At 54.3% G+C, this 26,247-nt stretch overlaps 1 protein-coding gene across 6 annotated transcripts in view; it reads left to right on the top strand.

The window, feature by feature from the left end:
• SNED1 (sushi, nidogen and EGF like domains 1) overlaps positions 1 to 26,247 on the top strand; it is a 63,854-nt gene that overhangs the window by 27,937 nt on the left and 9,670 nt on the right. For 3 of the 6 annotated variants that reach the window (XM_058436531.1, XM_058436526.1, XM_058436518.1), the window contains 14 exons: positions 2,081 to 2,194; positions 2,905 to 3,018; positions 3,330 to 3,443; positions 4,103 to 4,216; positions 4,556 to 4,852; positions 7,004 to 7,187; positions 8,071 to 8,183; positions 9,098 to 9,379; positions 10,751 to 10,895; positions 10,971 to 11,053; positions 12,437 to 12,535; positions 23,284 to 23,430; positions 23,523 to 23,639; positions 24,157 to 24,244. In XM_058436531.1, the coding sequence (XP_058292514.1) occupies positions 2,081 to 2,194; positions 2,905 to 3,018; positions 3,330 to 3,443; positions 4,103 to 4,216; positions 4,556 to 4,852; positions 7,004 to 7,187; positions 8,071 to 8,183; positions 9,098 to 9,379; positions 10,751 to 10,895; positions 10,971 to 11,053; positions 12,437 to 12,535; positions 23,284 to 23,430; positions 23,523 to 23,639; positions 24,157 to 24,244 (2,011 nt within the window). Of the gene's footprint in view, positions 1 to 2,080; positions 2,195 to 2,904; positions 3,019 to 3,329; positions 3,444 to 4,102; positions 4,217 to 4,555; positions 4,853 to 7,003; positions 7,188 to 8,070; positions 8,184 to 9,097; positions 9,380 to 10,750; positions 10,896 to 10,970; positions 11,054 to 12,436; positions 12,536 to 23,283; positions 23,431 to 23,522; positions 23,640 to 24,156; positions 24,245 to 25,481; positions 25,657 to 26,247 lie in introns of all 6 variants that reach the window. The other 3 variants (XR_009212856.1, XM_032761607.2, XM_058436521.1) reach the window with 3 other exon arrangements.

Below are 26,247 nucleotides of genomic sequence, written 5' to 3'. Positions count from 1 at the left end.
GATTGTTTGAGCCCAGGAGTTTGAGACCAGCCTGTGCAACATAGAGAGACACCCAACTCTACAAAAATAAACAAAAATTAACCAGGCGTAGTGGCGTGCGCCTGTAGTCCCAGTTACTCAGGAGGCTGGGGTGGGAGGATCGCTTGAAACCAGAGTTCAAAGCTGCAGTGAACTGTGATTGCACCACTGCATTCCAGCCTGGGTGACAGGATGAGACCCTGTCTCAAAAACAACAACAACAACAACAACAAAAAGATATAATTTTGTGTGGAAAATATAGGTAAATATATTTTTGACTTTGGGGTAGTGGAAGACTCCTTAAGCCACAAAAATAATTTAAAAAGAAGTAATGAACATGTTTGACTATATGAAAATTAGGAACCTAAATCCATAAACCTTAAGAAAGTGAAATATAAACTACAAAGTGGGAGAAGAGAGAAATAGTCTCAAGACTACATGAAGAACTCTGATAAATCAATGAGAAAACAACCTAATAGGAAAATAGAAAAAAAACATGCATAGGCATTTCATGGAAGAAGAGATACAAAAGGCCAACAAACATAGAAATATTCTATTTCATTAGGAATCAGGGAAATGCAAATCGAAAGTGCAATGAGATGTATTCAGCTGGCACATGACATGTTCAGAAGTCTGAAAAGCCTATACTGGTGAGAATGTGGACCAACAAGATTTCTTATGCATTGCTGGCAAGAGTGTAAATCGCTAGAAGCACTTTGGAAACAATGTGGCAGTCTGCCTGCATCAACTGTGTCCCAGCAATTGCACTTCTGGGTACAAACCTAAGAAAAACTTCCACGTCTGCACCAGGAGATGGGAAAGAATATACACAGCAACATTTTTTGTAAAAGCAAAAAGTCTAGGCTGGGCAAAGACTCATGCCCGTAATCCCAGCACTTTGGGAGGCTGAGGCAGGTGGATCACGAAGTCAGGAGTTCGAGACCAGCTTGGCCAACGTAGTGAAACCCCATCTCTACTAAAAATACAAAAATTTTAGCTGGGCATGGTGGTGGGCGCCTGTAGTCCCAGCTACTCGGGAGGCTGAGACAGGAGAATCGCTTGAACCCGGGAGGCAGAGGTTGCGGTGAGCCAAGATCATGCCACTGCACTCCAGCCTGGGCAACAAGAGCAAAACTCCATCTCAAAAAAAACAAAAAAAAAGGAAAAAGTCTAGAACCAACCCAAAGACCTAGCCAATGAAAATGGGTGAAGTATGATATAACCACACTATGTGATGTTATTCAGCAGTGAAAATCTATGAACCACAGTGACCTATGGTGTGGAGTTCTCTTCTTCTTATAATGCTGAGAGAAGACAATATATATCATGATGTACTACGAATAAAGTTCATAGACAACACAAACAAATTCATTATTGTTTAGGCAATTTATAAAATTTTAAGCTAATTTTAATTACTTATTTTACTGCCAGAAAACCTAATTTTTAAGACAAGGAAATGATAAACCCACAGATTCTTATCACAAGGGAAGAGAAGGGTGCACGGTCGGACGAGCCCATTCACCATTCTGGCTGCCGGGGGGTGCTAGTCCCAGACGTCACTAAGTCATTACCATTTATTTACTTTTTAAGCATGAAATTAAACTTTAAAAAAATAAACATTTAAATTCAGGAGCACAACTCCCGCTTTAAAAGAAACCTGTGGTGAATCTTTTAAAACTAAGATTTGTCCCAGATGTACTGGTTTCATAGGTGACTATTACACATTGAAATGGCAAGATGGGACATGAGACATTTTCTGTCAAACCCCTGAGGCCTTTGTCCTGTCGGCCTGAACCATTGGAAGTAAGTCCCACAGCGTCTTCTGTGAGCCCTGGGGGTGGTTTTGAGCCTGCCCTGTCGCTTCACAGGCACAGCCAGGCACTGAGCCCCAGGCCCGCTGCCCTGCCCCGACTCCAAGGATATCCAGCCCTGGTCTCTGGCCTTTCCAAGCACTGATGACATATCATCGAATTCTGTCTGGCCCCTCAGAACTAGTTTATGTGCATCTTAATTTGGCTTAATCGTGGCCACATTGCTTTATTCTTGGGCTCTCTCCTCTCAGAAATCGATGAGTGCCGGTCTCAGCCGTGCCTGCATGGGGGCTCTTGTCAGGACCGTGTTGCTGGGTACCTGTGCCTCTGCAGCACAGGCTATGAGGGCGCCCACTGTGAGCTGGGTAAGAGGGGCCCTGGCCCCGCTGGGGTGACAGCTCTAGCACACTGGCCATGTGCCTGAGGCACTGGGTCCCACAGACCGTTCTGTGTCTGGATCCCCGGACAGGTCTCTGTCTGGATGGCCAGGGTGGCCACTGCATGCTCTCTCGGGCCCCTGCCAGCTCTGACATCCAAGACAAAGATTTTACAAATATCCCTTCCTGCACCTCCCCAGGGGAGACTGAGAGCCCAGCTGAGAAATGCTGGCCTGGCCTCAGGGCGCAGAGAAGGTGGGCGTCGGAGAGGGCAGGTCACCGTCTCTGACACCTGGTCGGTGCTGCCAGCCAGTGGAGGGAGGGGAGGCCTGCCCCATGAGCCTTGCACACCCTTGTACCTCGCTAGGGCTCTAAGCCTGAGAAAGAAACGCAGGCTCCAGGGAGGGCAAGGCCCAGGGAGCCGTGCCCAGTCGTGGCCCTGGGGAGCCTCCCATTGCGGGGTGGCCTGGAGGAAGGCATGGCCTGGAGGTGTTGCTTTGCCAGCAGGCAGTGGAGGTAGCATGCTTCCCGAGGAGGGGTGGATGTGGGGCTGATGGAAGGAAAAGCACACGTCCTGAGCAGTTACTCCTAGCTGGGAAAGGGGTAACTGAAGCCCCAGGGAATGCACCGAATCCTGGGGGCATGTAGGCGCCTCGGACCTGAGCCAGCAACACCCTTGACACCGCTTCTCTGTGCAGAGAGGGATGAGTGCCGAGCTCACCCCTGCAGAAATGGAGGCTCCTGCAGGAACCTACCGGGGGCCTATGTCTGCCGGTGCCCTGCAGGCTTCGTCGGAGTCCACTGTGAGACAGGTAGGGGCTCCCTCCAGTGGGCCCCACATGCAGAGCCTGGGCCTCTGGAAGATCAGAGAGGAGGTGGGGCATCCCCACATTCCCTGCTGGGCAGGCCACCTGGGGAGAGGGACCCCCAGGGCTGTGGCCACCTTGGGAGGGAGGGGTGGAGGTGAGGGTGCTGGGGAGGGCTGAGGGGTGGGACCTGCCCACTGCCCCTCTCTCCTGGCCTCTGCCCCTAGACTCCTCCTTTCCCTTCTTCCCGCTGTCCTCTCCTCCCTCCCCCAGACTCCCCTCTTGCGGCTTGGGCCCACTCTCTGGGTGTTCTCCAGAGGTGGACGCCTGCGACTCCAGCCCCTGCCAGCACGGAGGCCGGTGTGAGAGCGGCGGCGGGGCCTACCTGTGCGTCTGCCCAGAGAGCTTCTTCGGCTACCACTGCGAGACAGGTAGGGCGGCAGGCCCATCTGCTCCCCGTGCTCTGCCCACCTGCTCCCCGCGCTCTGCCCGCTGCCTTGGAAGGCCCCTTCTCAGGCCGCAGGCCAGTGGCCCTCCACCTGTCTCCCTTGGTCCCACAATGGTGCCTTCTAAACATCCCTATCTCCTGCGCTCACCCCCCGGACACCCCTCTTCACCCAAGGACACACCCAGGGGTGGGGCCTCACGTCCACACACACGCCCTGCTGCCCTCGGACAGGCCAAGTTTCTTGCACACCCAGGTCTGGCCCTTCACTGTCCTTCTATCTGGAACATTCTCCCTAATCAGCCCCCAGTGGGATACCTCCTGATGAGGCCTCCCTGACCACTGACCTCCCCTCCTCAAGCAGGACTGTCACTGGGGTGGTGGCCTGTCCTGTCCTGGTCCAGTGTCTCCTCCCCTCAGCCAGTCCAGCTGGTGGCACTCAGCTGTGGAGGGTGGAGGAGCTGCTGGGTTGGGCCCCGCAGGGCAGTGGAGGTGGCAGAAGCGAAGGGAGGCAGTAGCTGTCCTGTGCCCCCCGCCCCTCCACACCCACGCAGGAGGGACCCAGTGCCCCAGGAGCAAGGGTCCGCCTGGAGCGGGGGCCCCTGGCCATGCCCCAACACACACTGCCACTTTTTCTCCCCTCAGTGAGTGACCCCTGCTTCTCCAGCCCCTGTGGGGGCCGTGGCTACTGCCTGGCCAGCAACGGCTCCCACAGCTGCACCTGCAAAGTGGGCTACACGGGCAAGGACTGCGCCAAAGGTGGGTGGCGAGGGCACCTCCAGTGAGGGAGCTGTGGGGGGTCCCCTCTCCCTAGAGGGCCCAACGGTCCCCAAGGGCAGAGCATCTGGCCGCTGCTTGCCCAGGCCCCTCCCTGAGGAACAGGGAGGGGATAAAACCCTCCAGTGCGCTTGAGACACTGTCACATGTTCAAAAGCATGACTGTCCTGGAGGTACGTGGCCAGGGACAAAGAAGGGCTCTGCCAGCGATGGCTGTGTCAGACCCAAGAGCCAGACCCGACTGAGCTGCCGACGGGAGCCGGGCGTGCATGGCTGACAGCTGACCAGTCCCCTCCCCTTGTTTTGACCCAAACCCTGAAGAGCTCTTCCCACCGACGGCCCTCAAGATGGAGAGAGTGGAGGAGGCCGGGTTCTCCATCTCCTGGAACCCGCCCGACGGCCCAGCCGCCAGGCAGATGCTTGATGGCTACGCGGTCACCTACGTCTCCTCCGACGGCTCCTACCGCCGCACGGATTTTGTGGACAGGACCCGCTCCTCGCACCAGCTCCGGGCTCTGGCGGCTGGCAGGGCCTACAACATCTCCGTCTTCTCGGTGAAGCGCAACAGTAACAACAAGAATGACATCAGCAGGCCTGCCGTGCTGCTGGCCCGCACGCGTGAGTGTCCCCGAGCCTGGCCGTGCCTGCCCAGCCCCTGTCCCTCGAGGGCAGCGCTGGCGCCGGCACCTGCAAGGTGGCTGTCATGCTGTCCACCTCCCTAGTTCTCCCAGCAGCAAGACAGACAGCTGAGCTGGGGGTTGGAGGCAGCGCCCTGCTGCAGACAAGAGCACCGGGAGACAGCTGTGCGGGAGTGGCCTCGGGTCCACAAGATACAGGCGTGGGATTGGGGCGCATAGAATAGAGCCAAGAGTGGGAGCAGCACAACCCCCAGGCATGGAGCTAGGAAGTGGGACTGGGGAGGAACGGGGGCTTCCCAAAAGGTCCCTAGAAGGAGCCAGTGTGGGAGACAAGGGCCGCGGGGACAGGCTTGGAGGGGCTGGGACTCTGGGGTGCTCTGAAGGCCTGGGGAGAGTTTGAAAGAGGCACCTGCTCACAGGGATATGTAGGCGCTCGGATGTGCTAAGAGGAGGCATCCGTGGCTCAATCGGGAAGAGCCGTGGGGCAGGCCCTAGATGGAATGACAGACCCAGAGCCTCCACTGGAGCTGGCACTGAAAGCTGTGACCAGATGTGACCCCTGAGGAGGGGGTCCTAGGAGGAGCCTCCTCAGAGCCTGAGCCGCCAAGAGAGCAGGGGAGGCCCGGGTTGTGCACAGCCTGTGGGGTTGTTGCCGTGTCGGGGAGCAGAAGATGCTGAGCGCTCTAGGGAAGGTGTCAGGGCTTAGTGGGCTTGTTTGCTGCTGGGAGGGATTCCGGGGAGGAGAAAGGAGCCCTAGAACACGGCGGTGGACAGACAGGGCCAGGGCCGGTAGAAAGCAGAGGGCTGGCCTTCCACGGAGCCTGGCCGCATCAGCTAGAGCACAGGGGATCTCGGAACAGGCTGGGCAGGAACCAAGTGGGGTGCAGGGCCATGGGGCCATGGGACTCTCACCCAACATGCCTGTGGCCTCCAGACACAGGAGCAAGAATGGGGAAGGGGTGCTAGACGCTGGAGGAAAGAGGAAAAGGTGCTGAGAGCATGGACTGCTGTGAAGTGGCGTGATGGATGGATGGGTGGGTGGCCAGGAATTTAGGGAGGCCCGAGCACCTGGCAGGGCCCTGCGGGGCGGCCACGTGAGTTTGGTGAAACCTATGCGTAGCATGGCGGGTAGGCGGAGAGGAGCTTGACGGCTCTCACGGGAGGAAGGCCTCCTGGCCACACCTGGGCCCCAGCTTGATGCCGATGCCAAGAGCATTGAGGGACAGGAGAAGGCATTCAGGGCAGCTTGAGCCCACCCAGAGGCCCACAAGGGCATGTCCCGCAGGAGTTGACCACCAAGGGGCTGGAGTTCCCAACACAGCAAGGACACACAGCACACCTTAGCCAGTGGGGAGCCTGGGCGCACGTGAGGGTGGCACTGAGCAGATGTCAGCAGGAGCTGCCAGGGGCCGAGTGGGGGTGGCTCGCCTGGGCTGTTTTAGGAAGAAGCACCTGCGAGGCTGCCGCATGTGAGATCTGCCCTCGGAAGGTATCTGGAGTGAAGACAGAGCCCGCCCTGCCTGCTGCAGAGTAGGGGCTCCAGCCAGCCATGGTGGGTGGAAGGGACTGCTGTCCACAGACCGGGGTGCTGAGTTGCCAGGAGCTGAGCGCTGCCCTCTGGGCTCTGCCTGGCACATCAGCAGTGGCACTCGAGCTTCGGAGTAGACTGGCTGGGTGGGAAGCGGAGTTCACAAGTGGGCCCTTCCCGGCAGTCGCTGGGAGCTCTGTGTGTCCGTCCTCCTAGGACAGCATTGCCCAGACCAGGCCCACATGTGTGCTCTTAGACCAAAATAGTCAACTGGCACAGACAAGAGGGGAGGTCCGGGTTACTCATGTCCAGAGGGACTCCGGCCCATCCCCTGCCACGTCACTGCCACATCGAAATGGAGACTAAGACCCCTGCCTCTGGTAAGGCAGGCTGGCCCACAGCGGCTTCTGCAGCTGTCAGCCCTGGAGGCCAGAGCCCGGGCATCCCACTCAGCTCGAGTCCCCTGAGCAGTTGATGGGACACCCTCTCCAGTACCTCTCTGCGGCCCCCAGTACCCTCCCAAGCCTGGTCTCATCTTGAGACCCTTCACTCCCCCAGGAGCAAGGAGGGGCCAGCACCTGCTGAGCAGCCCATTCCCCCTAGGACCCCGCCCTGTGGAAGGCTTCGAGGTCACCAATGTGACGGCTAGCACCATCTCAGTGCAGTGGGTCCTGCACAGGATCCACCATGCCACCGTCAGTGGGGTCCGTGTGTCCATCCGCCACCCTGAGGCCCTCAGGGACCAGGCCACTGATGTGGACAGGAGTGTGGACAGGTTCACCTTTGGGTAAGAAGGGACACCCAGAGCATGGGGCTGGGGTGAGGGCAGGGGTGGGGGCTCGGGGACACAGGGCCCGGGGCTCGGGCACATTCTCTGTGTGTGGACTGTGCACCTGCCACTCCTCACCCGAGCGGAGGCAAAGGTCTCAGGTGAGCCAGCCTCAGACCCTGGAGGCTTCACTCCCGCCTCACCTCATCAGGGCTGCCAAGGGAGGATACACCTTGATAGTGTTTTAAAGTGTCCAAAAAGAGCAGGAAAAGCTCTGAAAACCTGGGGGCACACTTTCCACACAGATCACAAGAGTGACTTGGCCCCTCAGAGAGCAGCGGCCAGCAAGGGTAGATGGTAACAGCCCCGAGCTCTCCCAGGAGTCCCACAGTGGACCCCTGTGATTTGGTCGCCAACCAGAAAGCTTCTGATTCATGCTTAGCACAGGCAGGGGTGCCAGGAAAGACCGGAGAGAGAGTGGGAAGGAAGACTCCAGCCAGCAGCTTCCTGGGGCTGGGGCTGGCATTGGCCTCACGTTGCTCCGTGGTTTCCTGAGAATTTACATCAACTCACCTGTGCTGAGGGCCCGTCCCCCGTCCCTGCACAGCGACCACTTCCCCCTTCTCTGGCCTCTCCCATCTGAACACCGACCCTCTGACCATACTGTAGCAGCCCCGAGTGCACCCGATCCTCCTCCGCTTCCCAGACCATGGGTTGGCTTCCCACCCTAGGAGCACACGGCTCTGAGGGCCATGAGTCTGCCCCTCGTGGAGGTCGTCTGGGCCACCAGCAGCAGGACGACCTCCCCCCGGTCACCTCCTGCCTGGGGGAGCTGCGGTCTGGCAGCAGAGTCACACACAGGTCCCAGACATCCCTGTTCTCTGTCACCTCCTGCCCACAGGGCCCTGCTGCCTGGGAGGAGGTACACCATCCAGCTGACCACCCTCAGTGGGCTAAGAGGAGAGGAGCACCCCACGGAGAGCCTGGCCACTGCGCCGACGCACGTGTGGACCCGTGAGTAGAGCGGCGCAGCCCCCGGCACACGAAAGGCCATCTTCTAGATGCTCTGGCTTTCTTCCAGCCTCCCCTAGTCCTCTCCAAAGCATCCACAACACCAGAAACCCAGCCCCTGGCATCCTAGACGTCTCTTCCGCTGGGGCCACTGAGCAGGGACCACTGGGCAGGAGCCGCTGGGCTGGGCCGGGCCTTGTGCTGGGACAGCTGTCCAGGGCAGTCTCCATCTGCAAAGGCTCCTGGTAGCTCCTCAGCATGGAGTTCCTACTGGACACCGACCAGAGGGCCAGAGGAACTCCCTGGGCCAGGGATACCCACGCTGTCCAGGGCCCTTGTACCTTGCAACCAGCCCCCTCTAGCTAAGCTCCCTAAGCTCCTGGTGTCACTAGGCCCACACCCCCTCCCCAGTGCATGGGGGGGGCGACAGCATGGACAGTCAGCGCGCAGGGGAGGGACGGGTGAACTGGGCAGAGGGGAGGCTGCAGCTCCCTCTGTGAGGAACAGAGGCTTGAGCAGGCCCCTGCCCACCTGTGCACTCGGATGCTGCCCGCCTGGGAAGGCACGGGAAAGGCTAGTGGGGCAGGGGAGTCTGCACAGGGCTCCATGCAGCCAGGCTCAGGGGAACCGACAGTGCCGCAGGGAGGGCGCCAGCTGACAGGCCAGGGCCTGGGAGCTTCACAAGGTGGATCCTAACCCGAGGGGAGGGTGGCAACCGGGGGCCTGCAGGCCTCTCGGTTGGGAGATTCTGCTGTACATGCTAGCCCACATCCCGCCTCGGCACTGTACCCTTCTCCATAATAAAGAATCTGGCTTCCAGCAAGGCTGCAGCAGCCCATGTCGGGTTCTCAAACTGTGTTCTCGCCAGAAGACCCTGTGGGCACCCCCTCACCTCTCCCTGCCCCTGCCTCATCCAGGGCCCCTGCCTCCAGCAAACCTGACCGCCGCCCGAGTCACTGCCACCTCTGCCCACGTGGTCTGGGATGCCCCGACTCCAGGCAGCTTGCTGGAGGCTTATGTCATCAATGTGACCACCAGCCAGAGCACCAAGAGCCGCTATGTCCCCAACGGGAAGCTGGAGTCCTACACCGTGCGCGACCTGCTGCCGGGACGGCGGTACCAGCTCTCCGTGACAGCAGTGCAGAGCACGGAGCTGGGGCCGCTGCACAGCGAGCCCGCCCACCTCTACATCATCACCTGTGAGTGCCGTGGGCCCTGCACGTGGGCGGGGGCGGTGTTTGCCAGCCCTCCACCCTGTCCGGGACTGACCTGGCCCTGCAGGGGCCTGGGATGCCAGGCAGACAGCCTAGAAACAGGACCGTGTTAGCAGGGGAGGAGTCTGTGTATGAAAGTGGAGGCTTTTCAAACCCATGAGGAAAGGAAGGACTCATGGGCAGGTGGCACCAACAACTTAATAAGCACATGGAGCCTCAGCTTGTTCCAGACCCTCCCATAGATCCCAGACGGGCCGAGCACCACCTGAAAACGGGTGCCAAGGGTGGCAGCGAGGAGGAAGCCCCCGGAAGTGGCCTTGCAGTCCAGGCCTGACCCATGAAGAGCCACTGGACACAGACAGACAAACGGCCAGGAGGCCACAGGCGGGGGCCCGCAAGGCAGGCAGGAATGCTGGGGCGCAGAGGCACAGGGCAGAAGCCGCTCGCAGTGGGGACAGAGGCTCCGAAGGGCTCAGGTCTGCTCCCAAGTGCAGAGGTGGCCCTTCCAGGCTCCACCAGCGTCCCGAACGCCCCACTTACGTCTTCCAAGTTCACCGAAGGAGCTGTGGGAAAATGCAGGAGCGGAACAGGGAGAGAAGAAAGAGACGGAGTCAAGCAGGGAGGAGAGGCCACGGCCAGACAGAGCAGCGCAGGGGGCGGCTCTCCAGGGAAGAGAGGGCTCCAACCCCAGGCTCCTCCCTAACCCATGAGGCTGTGCTGGGGACATGAAGTGCATGAGCTTGGCAAGTTCTCAGACTCAACCCTGCCACCCCCACCAGCTTGGGGCCAAGCCCACCAGCCAGGCAGAAGGGGCAGGCTGGGACCTCTGTGAGCCGGCGTCAGAGTGAGAGGGAAGGGGGGCTCACGGGGAAGGAGGGCCCAGCGTGGGAGGCTGAAGGACGCTGTTAGGGTGACAGATGCGCCCTCACTCTCCGGGCATATGCTGCGGTGGGGACTCCCAGCTGAAGCGTCCCATCAGGAGGCCACTGGGAGAACCACTGTGCCTCCAGGGCAGCCTGGGACCTGAGTCCGAGCCCGAGTGCCCAGCCCCTTGAGAACTTGAGTGACGCGCAGGGGCCTAGACTCAGCCCTGCCTCACAATTCTCAGGCCCGTGCATGCCTGTGTCATGGCTGCACATGGCTCCTCCTCAGAAGGGATGCGGCGGGTGGGCTGGAAGGGAACCCGGGGCATCTGAGGAAGCCGGAAGCACCTTGGATGACCACGGCCCACGCACACGCCCCCCCTTCCCTTCTCCAAGCATGGCTGAGTGTGAGGGGCACCTCCCATGCCACAGGGGCAGGGACAGGAGCAGAGGGCAGCCCCAGACCAGCCCCTTCCTCCCGTCTGCTCTGCAGCCCCCAGGGATGGCGCCGACAGACGCTGGCACCAGGGAGGACACCACCCTCGGGTGCTCAGGAACAGACCGCCCCCGGCGCGCCTGCCGGAGCTGCGCCTGCTCAATGACCACGGCGCCCCCGAGACCCCCACCCAGCCCCCCAGGTACATGCCCCACCCATCGGCCCCATCGCCCGAGGCGGCGCTTGGACTGTGGTGACCCTTCCACCCTCTCTGCAGGTTCTCGGAGCTTGTGGACAGCAGAGGAAGAGTGAGCGCCAGGTTCGGCAGCTCACCCAGCAAAGCAGCCACCATGAGATCACGTGAGTGCCGGGCCTCCCCACCCACCTCGGTGGCCAACCCTCGTCCTCACTGCCACTCTCACCAGGCCCTGTCCCCTACATGATGAGCCCACCCCCACCGCCCAGTGCAGTCTCCAGCCAGGGACCCCCACCCTGACTGTGCGCAAGGCGCAGGGCTCGTGGGGTGCCGGCAGCAGGCACCTCCGTGGCGGGAGGGGCAGCTCGTGAGGGCCTCACGTCAGTGTGTGGGCTGGAGGCACAAGCTGCTGGTAGGGCATGCAAGAGAAGATAAACATTTTAGAAGCAGGTCTGAGACATTACAACAGCTTTATTTGCCAAAGTAGGGCTCTGAGCTTTGTTTTAGTAAGCCATGGGCAGGAGGCCATGAGGGTCTAACCCACCACTCTGAGTGTGGTCCAGCAAATCCTCCGCCACTGTCCTAGCAAGATCTTCCCGGTGGCAGCGAGGCCAATGGGCCCAGGTGCCTTGGCCCCTTCCCACTGGCTTTACTGGGTGAGTGTCGCTCTGGGAATCTGCCTATGATTCTGACACAGAAGCCCTGAGACATGTTGGCAGGAGTGAGGCAGGCGCGACCCTGCCCCAGAGGGGACCTCTCTGGCCCTTGCCTCTCACCTGGAAGGCCAGGCGCTCATCCTCATGGAATTCCCCAACGGAGCCTAGTCACAAGTTTAATGAACACATTCTGAGCAAAAACTCCTCAGGCAGGGGAGGGAGGGAAATGCAGCAAGGAGAGTGACAAGGAGGGACCAGAGCCCTGGGGTCGCTGCCGCGTGGTGAGCAGGGGAGAGAGCCCCCAGCAAGGTGTCTGGGGAGAGGGCAGGCAGCTGCCCGGGATGCCCAGTGGTGGGCAGGTGAGATCTGGAGTACAGAGGGGGCCCGTTGTACTTGCAGCTATGGAAGCAGATGTCAAGTGCCCAAGGGTGCGGTTGAGATCCCTGCATAGAGTGATGCATTTGGGGGCGAGGGCATGAGGACGGTCAGTACAGACTGAGGACAGCTCAGAGAGAGCAGGGGGTGCCGCAGGCTCCAAGAAGCAGGGGTGGAGGGAGAGGAATGCAGAATTTGACCCTAAGAAGAAAGCAACCGCATCAGCTGTGAGGATGGGGCCTCTCAGCATGATCACAGGTGGCCGTCCCTGAAGCAGCTCTGAGGGGCCCTGCAAGTGGAAGGCTCAGCCCCAACAGAGGGTCAGCAGGAGCGTGAGGGCCAGCCCTTCAGGGGAGGCAGTACTGGGGCCGACAGGTGCTGGGGCCACGCAGGGAGCCTGGTCCCCACCAGGACATCCGTGCTCCCTGAGGTATAGAAGCACTCAAAAGGGTGGCCCCAGGACCATCCCAGGTGCAAAGCAGCTGCGCCATGTGGTCACCGCCTGGCTTCTCCTAGAACCCACAGCCTCGGCGCAGCTCGAGAACACGGAGGAAGCTCCCAAGCAGGTCAGCCTGACCCTCCAGCTCCCTGAACACGGCAACAAGGACATTGGAAGTAAGTCAGCAGCGCTGGTGGGGACTTTGGGACTGACTGCTCTCAGGGACCTTAGAGGCTGCAGGCAGGAGGGACCACCCACGGTGAGGAACCAGGAGGCACAGAGCCTACCTGAGGGGAGGCCGTGCACCAGGAACCCCGGTGTGGGAAGATGGGGGGAAGCTACACCACCCAAGCAGTGGGACCCCACAGACGGGAACAGGCCAGGGGGCAGGACCCACCCAAACCACCCAGAGTCTGAGCTAGAGAGACTGGCTTTGCCGCTGCCTCCCCTCCCCTCCCCTCCCCTCCTTCACCTCCACATGCAACAGAGCCCACCCCAGCCCCTGCCTCTGGGCCCCTCACCCCTCTCGTCTCCAAAGAGGAGAAGGATGGGGGAAGCATCAGGATTCGGGCGGAGTCAGGATGGGGGAAGCAGAGGGAGCAGCCACTGGGCGAGCCCCAGCTTGAGGACCAGCTGGGCCCTGCGGACACTCAGGTTACGCAGGACCTGAACTGTCTCCTAGTCCGGGGCTCTGCCTCGTGAGAATCGAGGCCAGCGTGGCCCTGCGGGCACCAAGCCTCTGCTGAGCACCTGCAGGAAGAGTTCCCAGATGCTCACGAGGCAGTTCCCCTTCGGGCGGCATCAGTACGTGTGTGTTCCTCACCCTGAGTCAGACTCTGCCTTTCTCCTGGTTCTAATCCTTTGGGGCTGTGTCCTCTATGGACAGCTCTCCTAGCACCCGGTGACCTGTTCTCCCCTGAGTCCCACCACAGACTCAGATTGGGATCACCCCTCAACCCAACCCCAAAGAAGGCCTAGTACTTGGTAAAGGTGTGAGCCGCTGAGCGTGGTCTCACCCGCAAGCCATGCCCCCAGCTTGTCAAGGACATCTGTACACATCAAGGGCACCTGCGGTGCCAGAGGGTGCGTTTGTAAGTGGCGGTTTCGCTGAACCCTAAGTTCACATTCCCCCCTCACCATATGAGGTCTGGACTTGCTGCTAGCCCCCGTGAGCACCAGGAGGACTGGTTTGTGCATCCGACGCAGTGAGTGAAGTATTCTCTTAATTAAGGTGTGGCCCATTCAGAGTGAAGACTCTTGTGTCTTGATCTTTAAGTGAACTAAAACAAACATTTCATCAGATGGTTTGCATTATGTCAGCCCCTTTAAATACCAGGTGTTCATTTCCTAGAACTCAGAAATTGGAGGGGCATGTGTTACTCTCCTGGGTCTCTTCAGCAGGAGAGATTCAAGATGACCCCCAGGCTGGCCCCGAGGTCACTACAGTCACGTGGTGTTTGCCAGCACGAGACGCTCGTGCCCTGGTGGGTGCAAAATGATTTTAAGTGATAACATGAAAAGTAGACTCTTTAATGGCCCCTCGACGCGCAAAGCTAGTCATGATCTTTGGTTCAAGTTGCACGCTCACGCTAGCTACCTTTTATTTAGTTATTAGCCTTTGAATAATGACTTTAAATCAAGAACCCAACCTATAAACTTGAATGTGAACAATACCTTCTCCCTTACCATCCCCTGCTCTCTCCCCACAGTTAACCATGATCCTGAGCCTAGAATTCCTTTGTTTTTTTCGGAGTGGAAGGTGGGGAGAGTGATTTTATTGTACATATATGTATGGCAGAACAATACGTGAGTTTTCTTTGCAAGATAATTATCTTGCCGTGTGTGATCGTTAGACCTGTGTTTTCACTCTGCTTTCTCAGACGGAGGTTGGCCCATGCGGTCTGGGCGGCTGCGGCTTATTCACACCCACTATTGAGCACAGAGTCCACTGAGTGAACTGACCAGCTCTCCCCTCTCTGTGCAGAGAACATGTAGGTTGTGTTTGGTATGAGCAGTGCTGCAGCAGATGTTCCTGTACGGGTTTTCCAGTACGTGTGCGAGAGTGGAAAAGCTGGATCTAGGATGAGGATGTGTGAATGCCCAAATTACACGAGAACTAAGTCATTTTCTAAGATAGCAGTGCGCTCCCTCCAGCAGTGATGAAGACATGCAGTAAATCCAGTCTCTAGAACTAGGTTTAGCCGGGTTTGCAGATCCTGCAGGCAGAACGGGTGGGATGCACATCCCTGGGATCTGGGTTTGCGTCTCCTGAGCACTGATGTGACTGAGCCTCTCTTCATGGGCATCCACCAAAGGTGTTTGCTTCTGTGAAATGCCTGATCATGCCTTTTGACTTTTTGCTGGGTTATTTGTACTCTTCTCATTCATTTGTCAAAATTCTTGTATGTTTTGATACTGATCATTTGTCAGTTCTGTGTTCTGCAGGTATCTTCTTCCAGCCTCTGGCTTGTCTTTCCCCATTCTTGGTGGTACTTCCTAATAGAGAAAAGTTCATAATCAAATTTATCGAGCATTAGTGGTTAACAACTTGGGGGCCTTCTTTAAAAAATATCCTTCCCCACACGAAAGTTAGAAAGTTATTCATGTATATTTTTTTCTCAAAGATTTAAAGTTTTGCTTTGACATGTAAGTAAGTCATTAATCTATCTGAAGTAGACTGTGTGTGTGAGAAATTGGGCTGCAATTTCATTTTGTATGCATATGGGTAAACTGGATTTTTCATCTCTTCATGCTAAAAAGTCCCTTTTTCCCCCACTGTCAGCATCAAAACTTCCTTTCCTTTACTCTTCATCTTCAGAAGTATCATTGCTACCCTTGGCCTTTTTTCTGCCACATATACACCTTCAAATCTTCTAGTCACACTCAATGGAAAAGGCCTTTGAGATAATGACTGGGTGTGCATTGAATCCATTGACCATTTTTGTGAAAACTGACATCTTTAGGATAGTAAGTCTATATCCATGGACATGGGATATCTCTCCATATATGACATCATGACTTATTTAATGTCTTTCAGTGAAGTTTTATATGGAATTCCGATTTATTCCTGGGTATTTTATAGTTTGATACTATTATATAGCTTGATACTAGTATATACTTAAAAACATTACTTTTCCTGATTATTTATTACTGGAGTATAGATATTTATTTGACTTTTGCATACTGACCTTATAGCCAGCCATCTTGCCAAATCTCCTATTCTTGTCCTACATTCTTTGGGGTTTTCTATATAAAATTATATCCTTTTAAAGGTTAATCGTTTGCCTTTTAAAAGTCAGACCTGCTCACACCTGTGATCCCAGCACTTCGGGAGGCCTAGGCAGGCGAATCACTTGAGGCCAGGGAAGAGTTTGAGACTAGCCTGGCCAACATGGCAAAACCTGTTTCTACTAAAAATACAAAAAGTAGCCGGGCATGGTGGAGCTCGCCTGTAATCCCAGCTACTCGGGAGCTTGAGGCATAAGAATTGCTTGAACCTGGGAGGCAGAGGTTTCAGTGAGCTGCGATCATGCCACTGCACTCTAGCCTGGGTGGCAGAAGAAGACCCTGTCTCAAACATATAAAAATAAATTAAAACCCAGACCTACAGCTCACCTGATTTTTGTATAAAGTAGCAGCTAGTTCTTTTTCTTATGCATGCTCGTTACCTCCCCACAGCGCTGCAGTGCCAACTGTGCTGTCAATCTGGTGTTCACATATGCATGGGTCCATTTCTGGGTTCACTCCTCTGTTTTGTGGTTTTACCTTCTTTGAGCCAACAGCAACTACTTTAATGATGGCAGCTTTGGTGGCTGTGCTGTGGGGCCCGGAGTCCTCCCAACTTGACCATCAAGCGTGTCTCACCTGTTCTTAGTCCTTTGCTTGCTTATGAAAGTTTAGGATCAGCTTGTGAAGTTCCACAAAGTACTTGCTGGGACTTTAAATGGCCAAACCTCTGAGGCCCTGTGTGCCTGTAAAAATTCTTATTAGCCCTCACATCTGAAGGACAGTTTGGATGGATATAAACTTCTAGGTGCAAAGTTCCCTGCTTGTTCACTTCTTCAAATATTAGTCCATTGTCATCTGTGTCCAGTATCGCTGCCACAGTTGTTAACTATTATTTCCTGGTAGGATAATCTCATTCTCTCTGGAAGCTGTTAGACTTTATTTTTCTCAAGAAAAGGAGGATCCCCAGAGAGTCCCATGTACCCCCCAAAGCACAGTTAACACTCCTGACTGGTGTTTCCTCACCAAGCAACTATCCAAGTCAGGACTGCACCTCAAGCCTGAGGGAGAATCTCATGGAGAGGAGGCAGGTTCTCGAGATTGTAGCTGGTCATCCTAGAGGTTTGGAGGGGCAGAAGCAAAGGAGTGTGTGCTGAAACTAGTCAGATTATTCCTGTTTTCCCCAGCGTCTCGCCCCAGCAGGGCTCTTGGACTAGCTTGGTTTTATCCCCCTAGATAGCTGCACCAGTGGTTTGGGTGGCCGCCGCTGAGAAAGACAGACAGTTGCCTTCCCTATATAATACCAGGCAAGGGCAGAATGTAAGCCGCTGTGCTCTGTAATTTATCCTCAGCCTGCAGCCCCATCCCTGTTCCCCAACCCATTCAAAGCAGCCTTCTGTTTTTATTTATGTGTGAGTGTGTGACCATAAACCCAGGATTTAGTGTTGATGTCTGCACAGGACAAGGCTGTGGTGGGCAGCTCTCTGGTGACCTCCCATCCTGGGGCTGCATGAGCCGCAGGTGTAGGGCCCAGCGGCCCAAGAACGGTGCAAGTGTCTGTCACAGTCTCTGTAGCCACAACTGTCCCACACACGGCAGGTAAGCACTGATGATAGTAGCTCATGGATTCTAAACACCCCTGCACGTAGCCATATTCTGTAGGGCTGCTGTTAAGATGTCTCTGGACAGTTGTGTACCATGTCTAAAATTCATGTAGAATTGCAAGGGACCCAGAATAACAAAACAATTCTGAAAAAGAGGAAAAAAGTAGGAGGATTCACACCTCCTAATGTCAGAAGTTGCTACAAAGCAGTGGTAATGGAGTCAGTGTGGTAATGGATTAAGGATAAGCATTTAGATCAGTGGAAAAGAACTGAGAGTCCACAGCTGGGCACGGTGGCTCACGCCTGTAATCCCAGCACTTTGGGAGGCCGAGGTGGGTGGATCACCAGGTCAGGAGATGGAGACCACGGTGAAACCTCGTCTCTACTAAAAATACAAAAAATTAGCCGGGTGCGGCGGCGGGCACCTGGAGTCCCAGCTACTCAGGAGGCTGAGGCAGGAGAATGGCGTGAACCCGGGAGGCAGAGCTTGCAGTGAGCCAAGAGCGCGCCACTGCACTCCAGCCTGGGCGACAGAGCGAGACTCCATCTCAAAAAAAAAAAAAAAAAGAATTGAGAGTCCAGAAATAAACCACACATCAATGGCCAACTGACTTCAACAAGGGGGCCAAGACCATTCAATGTGGAATGAATAGTCTTCTCAGCAAATGATGCTGGGACAGCTGGATATCCACGTGCAAAAAGAATGAGGCCGGACCCCTCGTACCATATACCTCATAACACAAATTAACACAAATTGACCAACAACCTAAATGTTAGGAGCTAAAACCAAAACTCTTAGAAGAAAACATAGTAAATCTTCATGACCTTGGATCATGAGGGCCCTTAGGCTCAACAATAAAAGTGAGCAACAACAAAAATCTATATGTAAACTGCTCTTCATCAAAACTTAAAACTTCTGTGCCTCAAAGGATGCCATCAAGGAAGTGACATGACAACTGTGGAGTGGAGGAAACATGCAAATCACACCTGATCAGAGACGGGCAAATCACACCTGATCAGAGACCCTTATCTAAATAAAGAGCTCTGACAACTGAACAGTAAAAAGACAACCCAATTCAGACATGGGCAAAGGACCTGCACAGACATTTCTGCAAGGAAAATATGCAGATGGCCAGTAATCGCATTGAAAAGATCCTTGACATCATTAGTCAGCAGGGAAATGCATATCAAAACCACTAGGATGGCGGGAGTTAAAAAGTCAGATAATAATAAGCATTGGTGAGGACGCGGAGAGATCAGAACCCTCTGGTGGGACTGTAAAGTGGTGCAGCTGCTCTGGGGAAGAAAAAAACAGTCTGACAATTCCTTAAAGGATTAAACCAATAGTTATCATATGACCCAGTAATTCCACTCCTAGGTATATACCCCAGAGAAATGAAAACCTATGTCCATACGAGGTCCTGTACACAAATATTCATAGCAGCACAGCACAAAAGCCAGAAAGTGGAAACCACCAAAGTGTCAATCAACTAATGAAAGGGTAAGAGGCCGGGCACGGTGGCTCACGCCTGTAATCCCAGCACTTTGGGAGGCCGAGGTGGGCAGATCACCAGGTCAGGAGTTGGAGACTAGCCTGGCCAACACAGTGAAACCCCGTCGCTACTAAAAATACAAAAATTAGCTGGGCGTGGTGGCGACCGCCTGTAGTCCCAGCTACTCGGGAGGCTGAGGCAGGGGAATCGCTTGAACCCGGGAGGTGGAGCTTGCAGTGAGCCGAGATTGTGCCACTGCGCTCCAGCCTGGGAGACAGAACTAGACTCCATCTCAAAAAAAAGAAAAGAAAGGATAAGCAAAACGTGGTATATCCACTCAGTGGAACATGATTCAACCATAAAACAAGGAACTATGCTGCATGCTACAACATGGATGAATCTTGAAAACATTATGCTAAGTGGAAGAAGCCAGACACAAAAGACTCTATGTACTATGATTCCATTCATATGAAAGTCCAGCAGAGGGAGCTCTCTAGTGACAGAAAGTACATTAGTGGTTGCTTAGGACTGGAGGGTGGAGGGGATGGGGAAGGCAGTAACAGCCAAAGGGTACAAGGTTTCTTTCTGAGGTCACGAAAATGTTCTAAAATTGTGCTGATGGATGCCTGTATCTGTGAATATGCTTAAAACCAATAAATTGTACACTTTGGGTGAATTTTATGTTATATGAATTATCTCAATAAAGCTGGCTTAAAAAAAGTTATGTGCAGGCCAGGCGCGGTGGCTCACGCCTATAATCCCAGCACTTTGGGAGGCTGAGGCAGGTGGATCACTTGAGGTCAGGAGTTCGAGACCAGCCTGGCCAACACAGGGAAACCCTGTCTCTACTAAAAATACAAAAATTAGCCAGGCGTGGTGGCACACGCCCATAATCCCAGCTACTCAGGAGGCTGAGGCAGAAGAATTGCTTGAACCCAGGAGGCGGAGGCTGCAGTGAGCCGAGATTGCACCATTGCACTCCAGCCTGGGTGACAGGGTAAGACTCTATCTCAAAAAAAAAAAAAAAGGCAGGGCACGGTGGCTCACGCCTGTAATCCCAGCACTTTGGGAGGCTGAGGCAGGTGGATCACGAGGTCAGGAGATTGAGACCATCCTGGCTAACAGGGTGAAACCCCATCTCTACTAAAAATACAAAAAATTAGCCGGGCGCGGTGGCAGGTGCCTGTAGTCCCAGCTACTCAGGAGGCTGAGGCAGAAGAATGGCGTGAACCCGGGAGTAGGAGCTTGCAGTGAGCCGAGATCGTGCCACTGCACTCCAGCCTGGGCGACAGAGCGAGACTCTGTCTCAAAAAAAAAAAAAAATGTGCAGAACAGTGTTTTTGGTATGTTATCTTTTGTGTAGGAAAAATGGAGAAGGGAAATACAAATTTTGTCCTCATTTTTATAAAGAAATGAAACTAATAAGATGGTCCACTAAATGAGGAGGGAAAGAGCCGCATAATGGGACTGGAGATTGGCTAGGCTTCTCTGAATGAACCTTGTTTTACAGTTTTGACTTTAGAACCAAAAAAAAGTTTTTAAAAACAATAAAAAGAAAAGGCAACACCTAAAAATTGAAAACATACTGAAATAAGTAAACCTAGTTATCATGTGGATGACATAACCACACAGGAAAAAAATGTCATTGCAAGCGATTTTAATAAGAGTAGTCTGTTCACCCCTGGTGGAACATGGTCTAAGGATAAAAAGCATTGCCAAGAAATTTTAGGCTATACTCAGTGATCTTAATGTTAGTAGTAATACTTGTATTGTTATTTTGAAATGATTACATGTATATGGTAGGATAAAGAAAATAATTGTTAACACCACCAAGATTTTCAGTGTAAAGAATTAAAAATATAAAATGAAAGAAGTTAAAAATCTTGTTTGTTTTGGCCGGGCGTGGTGGCTCACACCTGTAATCCCAGCACTTTGGGAGGCCGAAACGGGCAGATGACTTGAAGTCAGGAGTTTGAATCCAGCCTGGACAACATGGTGAAACCCCGTCTCTACTAAAATACAAAAATTAGCTAGGCGTGGTGCTGTGCGCCTGTAATACCAGCTACTCGGGAGGCTGAGGTGGGGGAATCACTTGAACCCAGGAGCTGGAGGTTGCAGTGAGCCGAGATCCTGCCACTGCACTCCAGCCTGGGCAACAGAGCAAGACTCCATCTCAAAATAAATAAATAAAATCTTGTTTGCCTTTTGATTCTGTTAATTTGAAATGGAAATATTAGTATGAACTCATAATGCGTTTATTTTTTAAAGAAACCTAATTTTCTAGTTCTATTCATTGAAAGGCCTGAAGCTGTGACATCCCTTAACAGGGAGCAGTGTGAGTGCCAGGCTGTGGGCTCTGGATCTCGTTCTCACCAAGAAACCAGTGATCTTTGGAGAAATGGGGGATTCCAAGCCCGAAGCAGGATGTGGACAAAGTAAGCCAGGACATGTTGTGTAAAAAGCAAGCAAGCTTTCAAAACAGCAGACTGCGTCCTGAGGGCGGGGAGGCCAACCTGAAGGGCTCGCGCTGTCCAAAGACAGAATTAATTGAGCATCAGGAAAACAACTGACAGCAATGGATGGAAGCCCATGAAATATACCAATATCTCTGTGTTCATCACGATGCTTAGAAAGAAAAAGCAACCTAGTGGGCAACTTTGGAGCTTGCTGAGGACCGACTCGGTCTGCAGGCACACAAGTAAAGGAGTAGGATGGAGCCTTCACGCTGCTGTGCCTGTGTGGACCAGTCCAGGGTGACCACGGGGTAGGTGAGGGAAAGCCTGTCTTCACAGACCACTCTCCAGCTGGTGAGGGCAGGAGCGACAGGGTCAGACACAGGCCTGTGAGAGGACAGCCCTTGGATCAGGGGTCTCGATGTCTTGCTCAAGCCATCAGGTGCAAGGCCTGTGGGGACTTCATTCTGGGTTGGTCAAGCTGCCAACACTGGACCAGTGACCAGTCCTCGTGTCACTCCAGCGGGACTTGGACACATCACAGGCCACCTGGGCTGGCTGGGGGTGTACACGCATCCCTGAGAAGCAGTCCTGCAAAGACCATCTGAACCTAAGTCCTATCAAGCACCTCTCTCTAATTAGAGTTTACAGGAAACACAGGGGTGGGAACAAGTGAACAGTAAGTCACATTCAGGTGGGGAACTCTACAGGACAGATGACCTTGTTTTTTCCACAAATAAAGCGGGAGGTTGAAGGAGACTTCAGGTGCACCACACAAAGGCAGTGTGCAGGCCCCAAGAGCCCTCATCAGGTTAGATCTGAAATTATGACATTCTTAAGACGACCAGGAAAATTCGAACATGACCTGGGATTTCTTATGATATTGAGGAATGACTGCTAATTTCTAATAATAATAATTAGTATTAGATACTGCTGACATGTTCACAGGAGAAATGATATCTGTGAGCTGCTTTGAAATTCTTCAAGAGGAAGAGGGCGACAGACAGATAAAAACAGATGAAGCAGGACTGGCCAGTTTTGATCAGTGTTGAAGCTGAGTGCATGGTGCTCTTCATGCTTACACGTTGTGGGTTTGAACATTTTCATAATAAAGGGTTTTTTTAAAAGCCCAAAACTCATTTTAAGCATATCAAGAAAGGCAAAAAGACAGCCAGGCGTGGTGGCTCACACCTGTAATCCCAGCACTTTGGGAGGCCAGGGCAGGTGGATCACCCGAGGTCAGGAGTTCGAGACCAGCTCGGCCAACATGCTGAAACCCTGTCTCTACTAAAAATACAAAAATTAGCTGGGCGTGGTGGCGCACACCTGTAATCCCAGCCACTCAGGAGTCTGAGACAGGAGAATTGCTTGAACCCAGGAGGCGGAGGTTGCAATGAGCCGAGATCGCGCCATTGCACTCCAGTGTGGGCGACAGAGCGAGACTCCATCTCAAAAAAAAAAAAAAAAAAAAAAATAGCAAAAAGACAAGGATATCCCAGAGGACAGGGGCAGAGAAGGGAGAAAACCCAAAGTGAACCCAGCAAGGAAGGAGGAGCGGCCAGGGGGAGAAACCCAGGGCTCGGGACCAGCGGGAGCAGCAAGGCCTGGGCTGGCCGCATGCGTGGGACAGGCACACGGGGAGGCTCTGTGAAGTAGATGAGGAGTGTCAGACAGGGTGGGGGTGCTGGATTGGATGGTCGGGGAGGCCGGGCCTCACTATCAGACATGGTGGAGTGGGCACAATTCTTACTTTTCTGTGTTTTTCAATGTTGAGTTAAAAATTAAAACAGGAATCTTGACAAAGCTAAAAAATAATAATCATAAGGAAAAAAATAAGGACAGAGTGAACACTAAGGGAGAAAGGCCAGGCTGACCCCTTCCTGTGTCACTGCTGACTGCCCAGCTCTTGTGGCCAGTGTGGCGAGGCCACTGCCGGGGACGGACGGCAGCTCTGCACAGAGGGTCCCATTAGAGCACCAGGAGGGGCCTCAGCATCCAAGCAGCAGAAACCGTGTTCAGGGGCAAAGCCAGCAAGGGTCAGGGGTGGGGAGGGGCCACAGGCCAGTGGGGGCTAAGCACTGAAGGTCCCGCTTCTCCCTCCCTCTCCCTCCTCTTCCTCCTCCTCCTTGTTCATCTTCCTTCCTTCCAGTAATGAGGTCAGGGCCGAGCACGCTGCGGCCTGTCTCCTCACCTCTGCTCTCTCAACACCTGAACTGGGACCACGCTCTAGGGCCCAGAGGCGTTTGGGAGGCCACCGCAGCATGCCACAGAGGAGTGCACGGCCACCCTGCATCAGGTCAGGTCATTGAGGAAGGGACAGCAACATGTCCATGAGGCAGGCCTGTCCTGGGGTCCCAGTGACTAACCTCTTATGACCTCTGTTTCCAGATGTCCCTGGCAACTGTTCAGAAAACCCCTGTCAGAATGGAGGCACCTGTGTGCCAGGCGCAGAGACCCACCGCTGTGACTGCGGGCCAGGGTTCAAAGGCAGACGCTGCGAGCTCGGTAAGTCGGGTCTTGGCCTCAGGGCGCCCCTTACAACACAGCCTGTGCCTCGGCCTAGGACTGCTGGGCCACAGCTGGGTTTGCCACGGGAGCCTCCAAACCATGAGGTGCCAGACAGGGAGCCTGGTGCACGGGGCTGACCCCTGAGCCCCCAGGGGCTGCGCTGCTGCCCCAAGCACCAGGATGAGAGGTGCTGCCCATCACAGGGGTCAGAACAGCCACAGCATGCGAGGCACAGCTGCGGAGGGCTCCCTGACCCAGCCAGAGCGGTGTCGGGAGAAGGGATTCCCCACCTCCACAATACTGACCCACCCCGGCCTTAGAGGAAGCCAGCTGCAGACCCCCGAGCCCTCTCCCAGCCTTAGAGGCAGCCAGCCGCAGACCCCCGAGCCCTCTCCCTGACCTTAGAGGAAGCCAGCTGCAGACCCCCGCGCCCTCTCCCTTGGGCAAGGCCTCTCGGGAGGGGCAGGAGGAGCGTCAGGAGCACCTGGTGAGCCGCGGCCCCTCTTTGTCGCAGCCTGTGTAAAGGTGTCCCGCCCCTGCACAAGGCTGTTCTCCGAGACAAAGTCCTTTCCAGTCTGGGAGGGAGGCGTCTGTCACCACGTGTAAGTTGCTTTCTGTCCTCTGCCTCACCGCATTTGCAGTGTGTTCTTGACTCCTCAAAGTGCTGTCTCAAAGCTGCCCAGCTAGCCCTGAGGAGGGATGATGGCTGCAGTCACAGGAGGGACTTGCTTTGACCACCGATTCCCTCCATGTCACAAATGAGGCAGCTGAGGCAGAAAAACCGAGTAACTGCCCCAAGTCCATGCAGCCCAGGAGCAGGGGCTGAGAAGAACCCAGGCCCCCGGCCCCCAGGTCTTCCTTCCCACACATCAGCCCAGTCCCCACTGGATGGCAGAGCCAACCTATGTGACCTTCCTCTCTTCTCTTCCTCAGAGTCCCCTGGAAAAACAAACAGCTCATGAGAACACCGGCCCCAGTTCTGCCATTAACTCATGATGTGGCCTCAGGCCCCCCATCTCCAAAATGGGCTGTGGAGGGAGAGCTGCCCAGCCCATCTCTTAGGTCCTTCCCTGCTAACACTTTAGGACTCTGTTGGTCACACAGTCAATTTAGTCAACAGATGATGACTTACTTAGCACCTGCTGTGTGCTGGGCACTGTTCTAGATACTCGGCACACATCAGGAACAGAGCAGACCAAAGCCCTGCCTTCAGGACCTGTTCATTGCAGATGAGGGGACAGACAATAGACAGCAGTGAGTGTGTGGTGTGTGGTGTGGCAGGTGGTGAGTGCACAGGGAAAAAGGATGAGATGACAGGATGAGACTAGGAGAGCCTGCTGGGGATGGGCAGGGGCTGGTGCAGCAAGAGGGTGTTCACCCTCCTGGAGACAAGAGGACAAGCCTCCTGGAGAGGGTGATGCTGAACAGACATGGAGGAGGGATGGACATCTGAGGGAAGGACGTTCCAGACAGCCAGAGGACCAGTTACCAGGGCCCCAAGTCAGGAGTGTCCCCAGCATGTTGGGGGAGAAGTGGAGAGTGGTGAGAGGTGAGGGACAGGGAACCCTTGGGGCCATGGAGACCCACAGAAGGACTCTGGTGTTTGTCCGTCATGAAATAGGGAGCCACCGAAGGGTTCTGAGCGGAAGAGTGACATATTCCATTAAACTACTTTGGATGCTCTGTGGAGAATGGGATGTAGATGGGCAAGGGTAGAAGCTTCGTTGGAGCTTGGACATGAAGCCAGGCGTAATATGTAGCAGGAACACATGAGATACTAATCTGTGTTGGGATTTGGGAAGCCGTGTTGACAACCTACTGAATTTGGATTCTGTGCAGTGAGAGTCTGAATCCACAGTATCTACCATCTTCCCGCTGTGCTTAGTTACACCAGTGCCTGCTGGTGACCACCAAGTATCCAACAAGAAGACCCTTCACTTCCTGAAAGCATACTATCCGTTCACTTTTAACCTCTCTGCATATTTCAAGTGACTTCCTTGTATTTAACATAGAGGTGGGTCTTGCTTTATATCTAGTCTGAGAGTCTGGTTTTTATTGGAGTATTTAGACCATTTACGTTACCTTCCGCATAATGACTGATGTGGTTGGATTTAAACTGCCGTATTACTGTTTGTTTTCTATTTTTCCCACCTGCTTTTTGTTCCTTTTTTCTTTGTTCCTGCCTAATTTTGGATTACTTTTTAGGATTCCATTTTGCCTCCACTATGGGCTTACTGGTTATACTTAAGTTTATTGTTTAGAGGTTGCTCTGGGATTTGCCATACACATCTTCACCTTAACACAATGTACCTTTAATTACTATTATATGAGTTCAACATGATGGCAGCATCTAGGATTTTTTTTTTTTTTTTTTTTTTGAGATGAAGTCTTGCTCTTGTCCCCCAGGCTGGAGTGCGATGGTGCGATCTCGGCTCATGGCAACCTCCACCTCCTGGGTTCAAGCAATTCTCCTGCCTCAGCCCCCTGAGTAGCTGAGATTACAGGCACCTGTCACCACACCCTGTTAATTTTTGTATTTTTAGTAGAGACGAAGTTTATGTAGAGACAGGGTTTCACCATGTTGGCCAGGCTGGTCTCAAACTCC

This window comes from Hylobates moloch, unplaced genomic scaffold (genome assembly GCF_009828535.3).
Source record: "Hylobates moloch isolate HMO894 unplaced genomic scaffold, HMol_V3 SCAFFOLD_1, whole genome shotgun sequence".
Lineage (NCBI taxonomy): Eukaryota > Metazoa > Chordata > Mammalia > Primates > Hylobatidae > Hylobates > Hylobates moloch.
The sequence above is the reverse complement of the archived record's forward strand: the minus strand, read 5'-3'. Positions and strand labels throughout refer to the sequence as shown.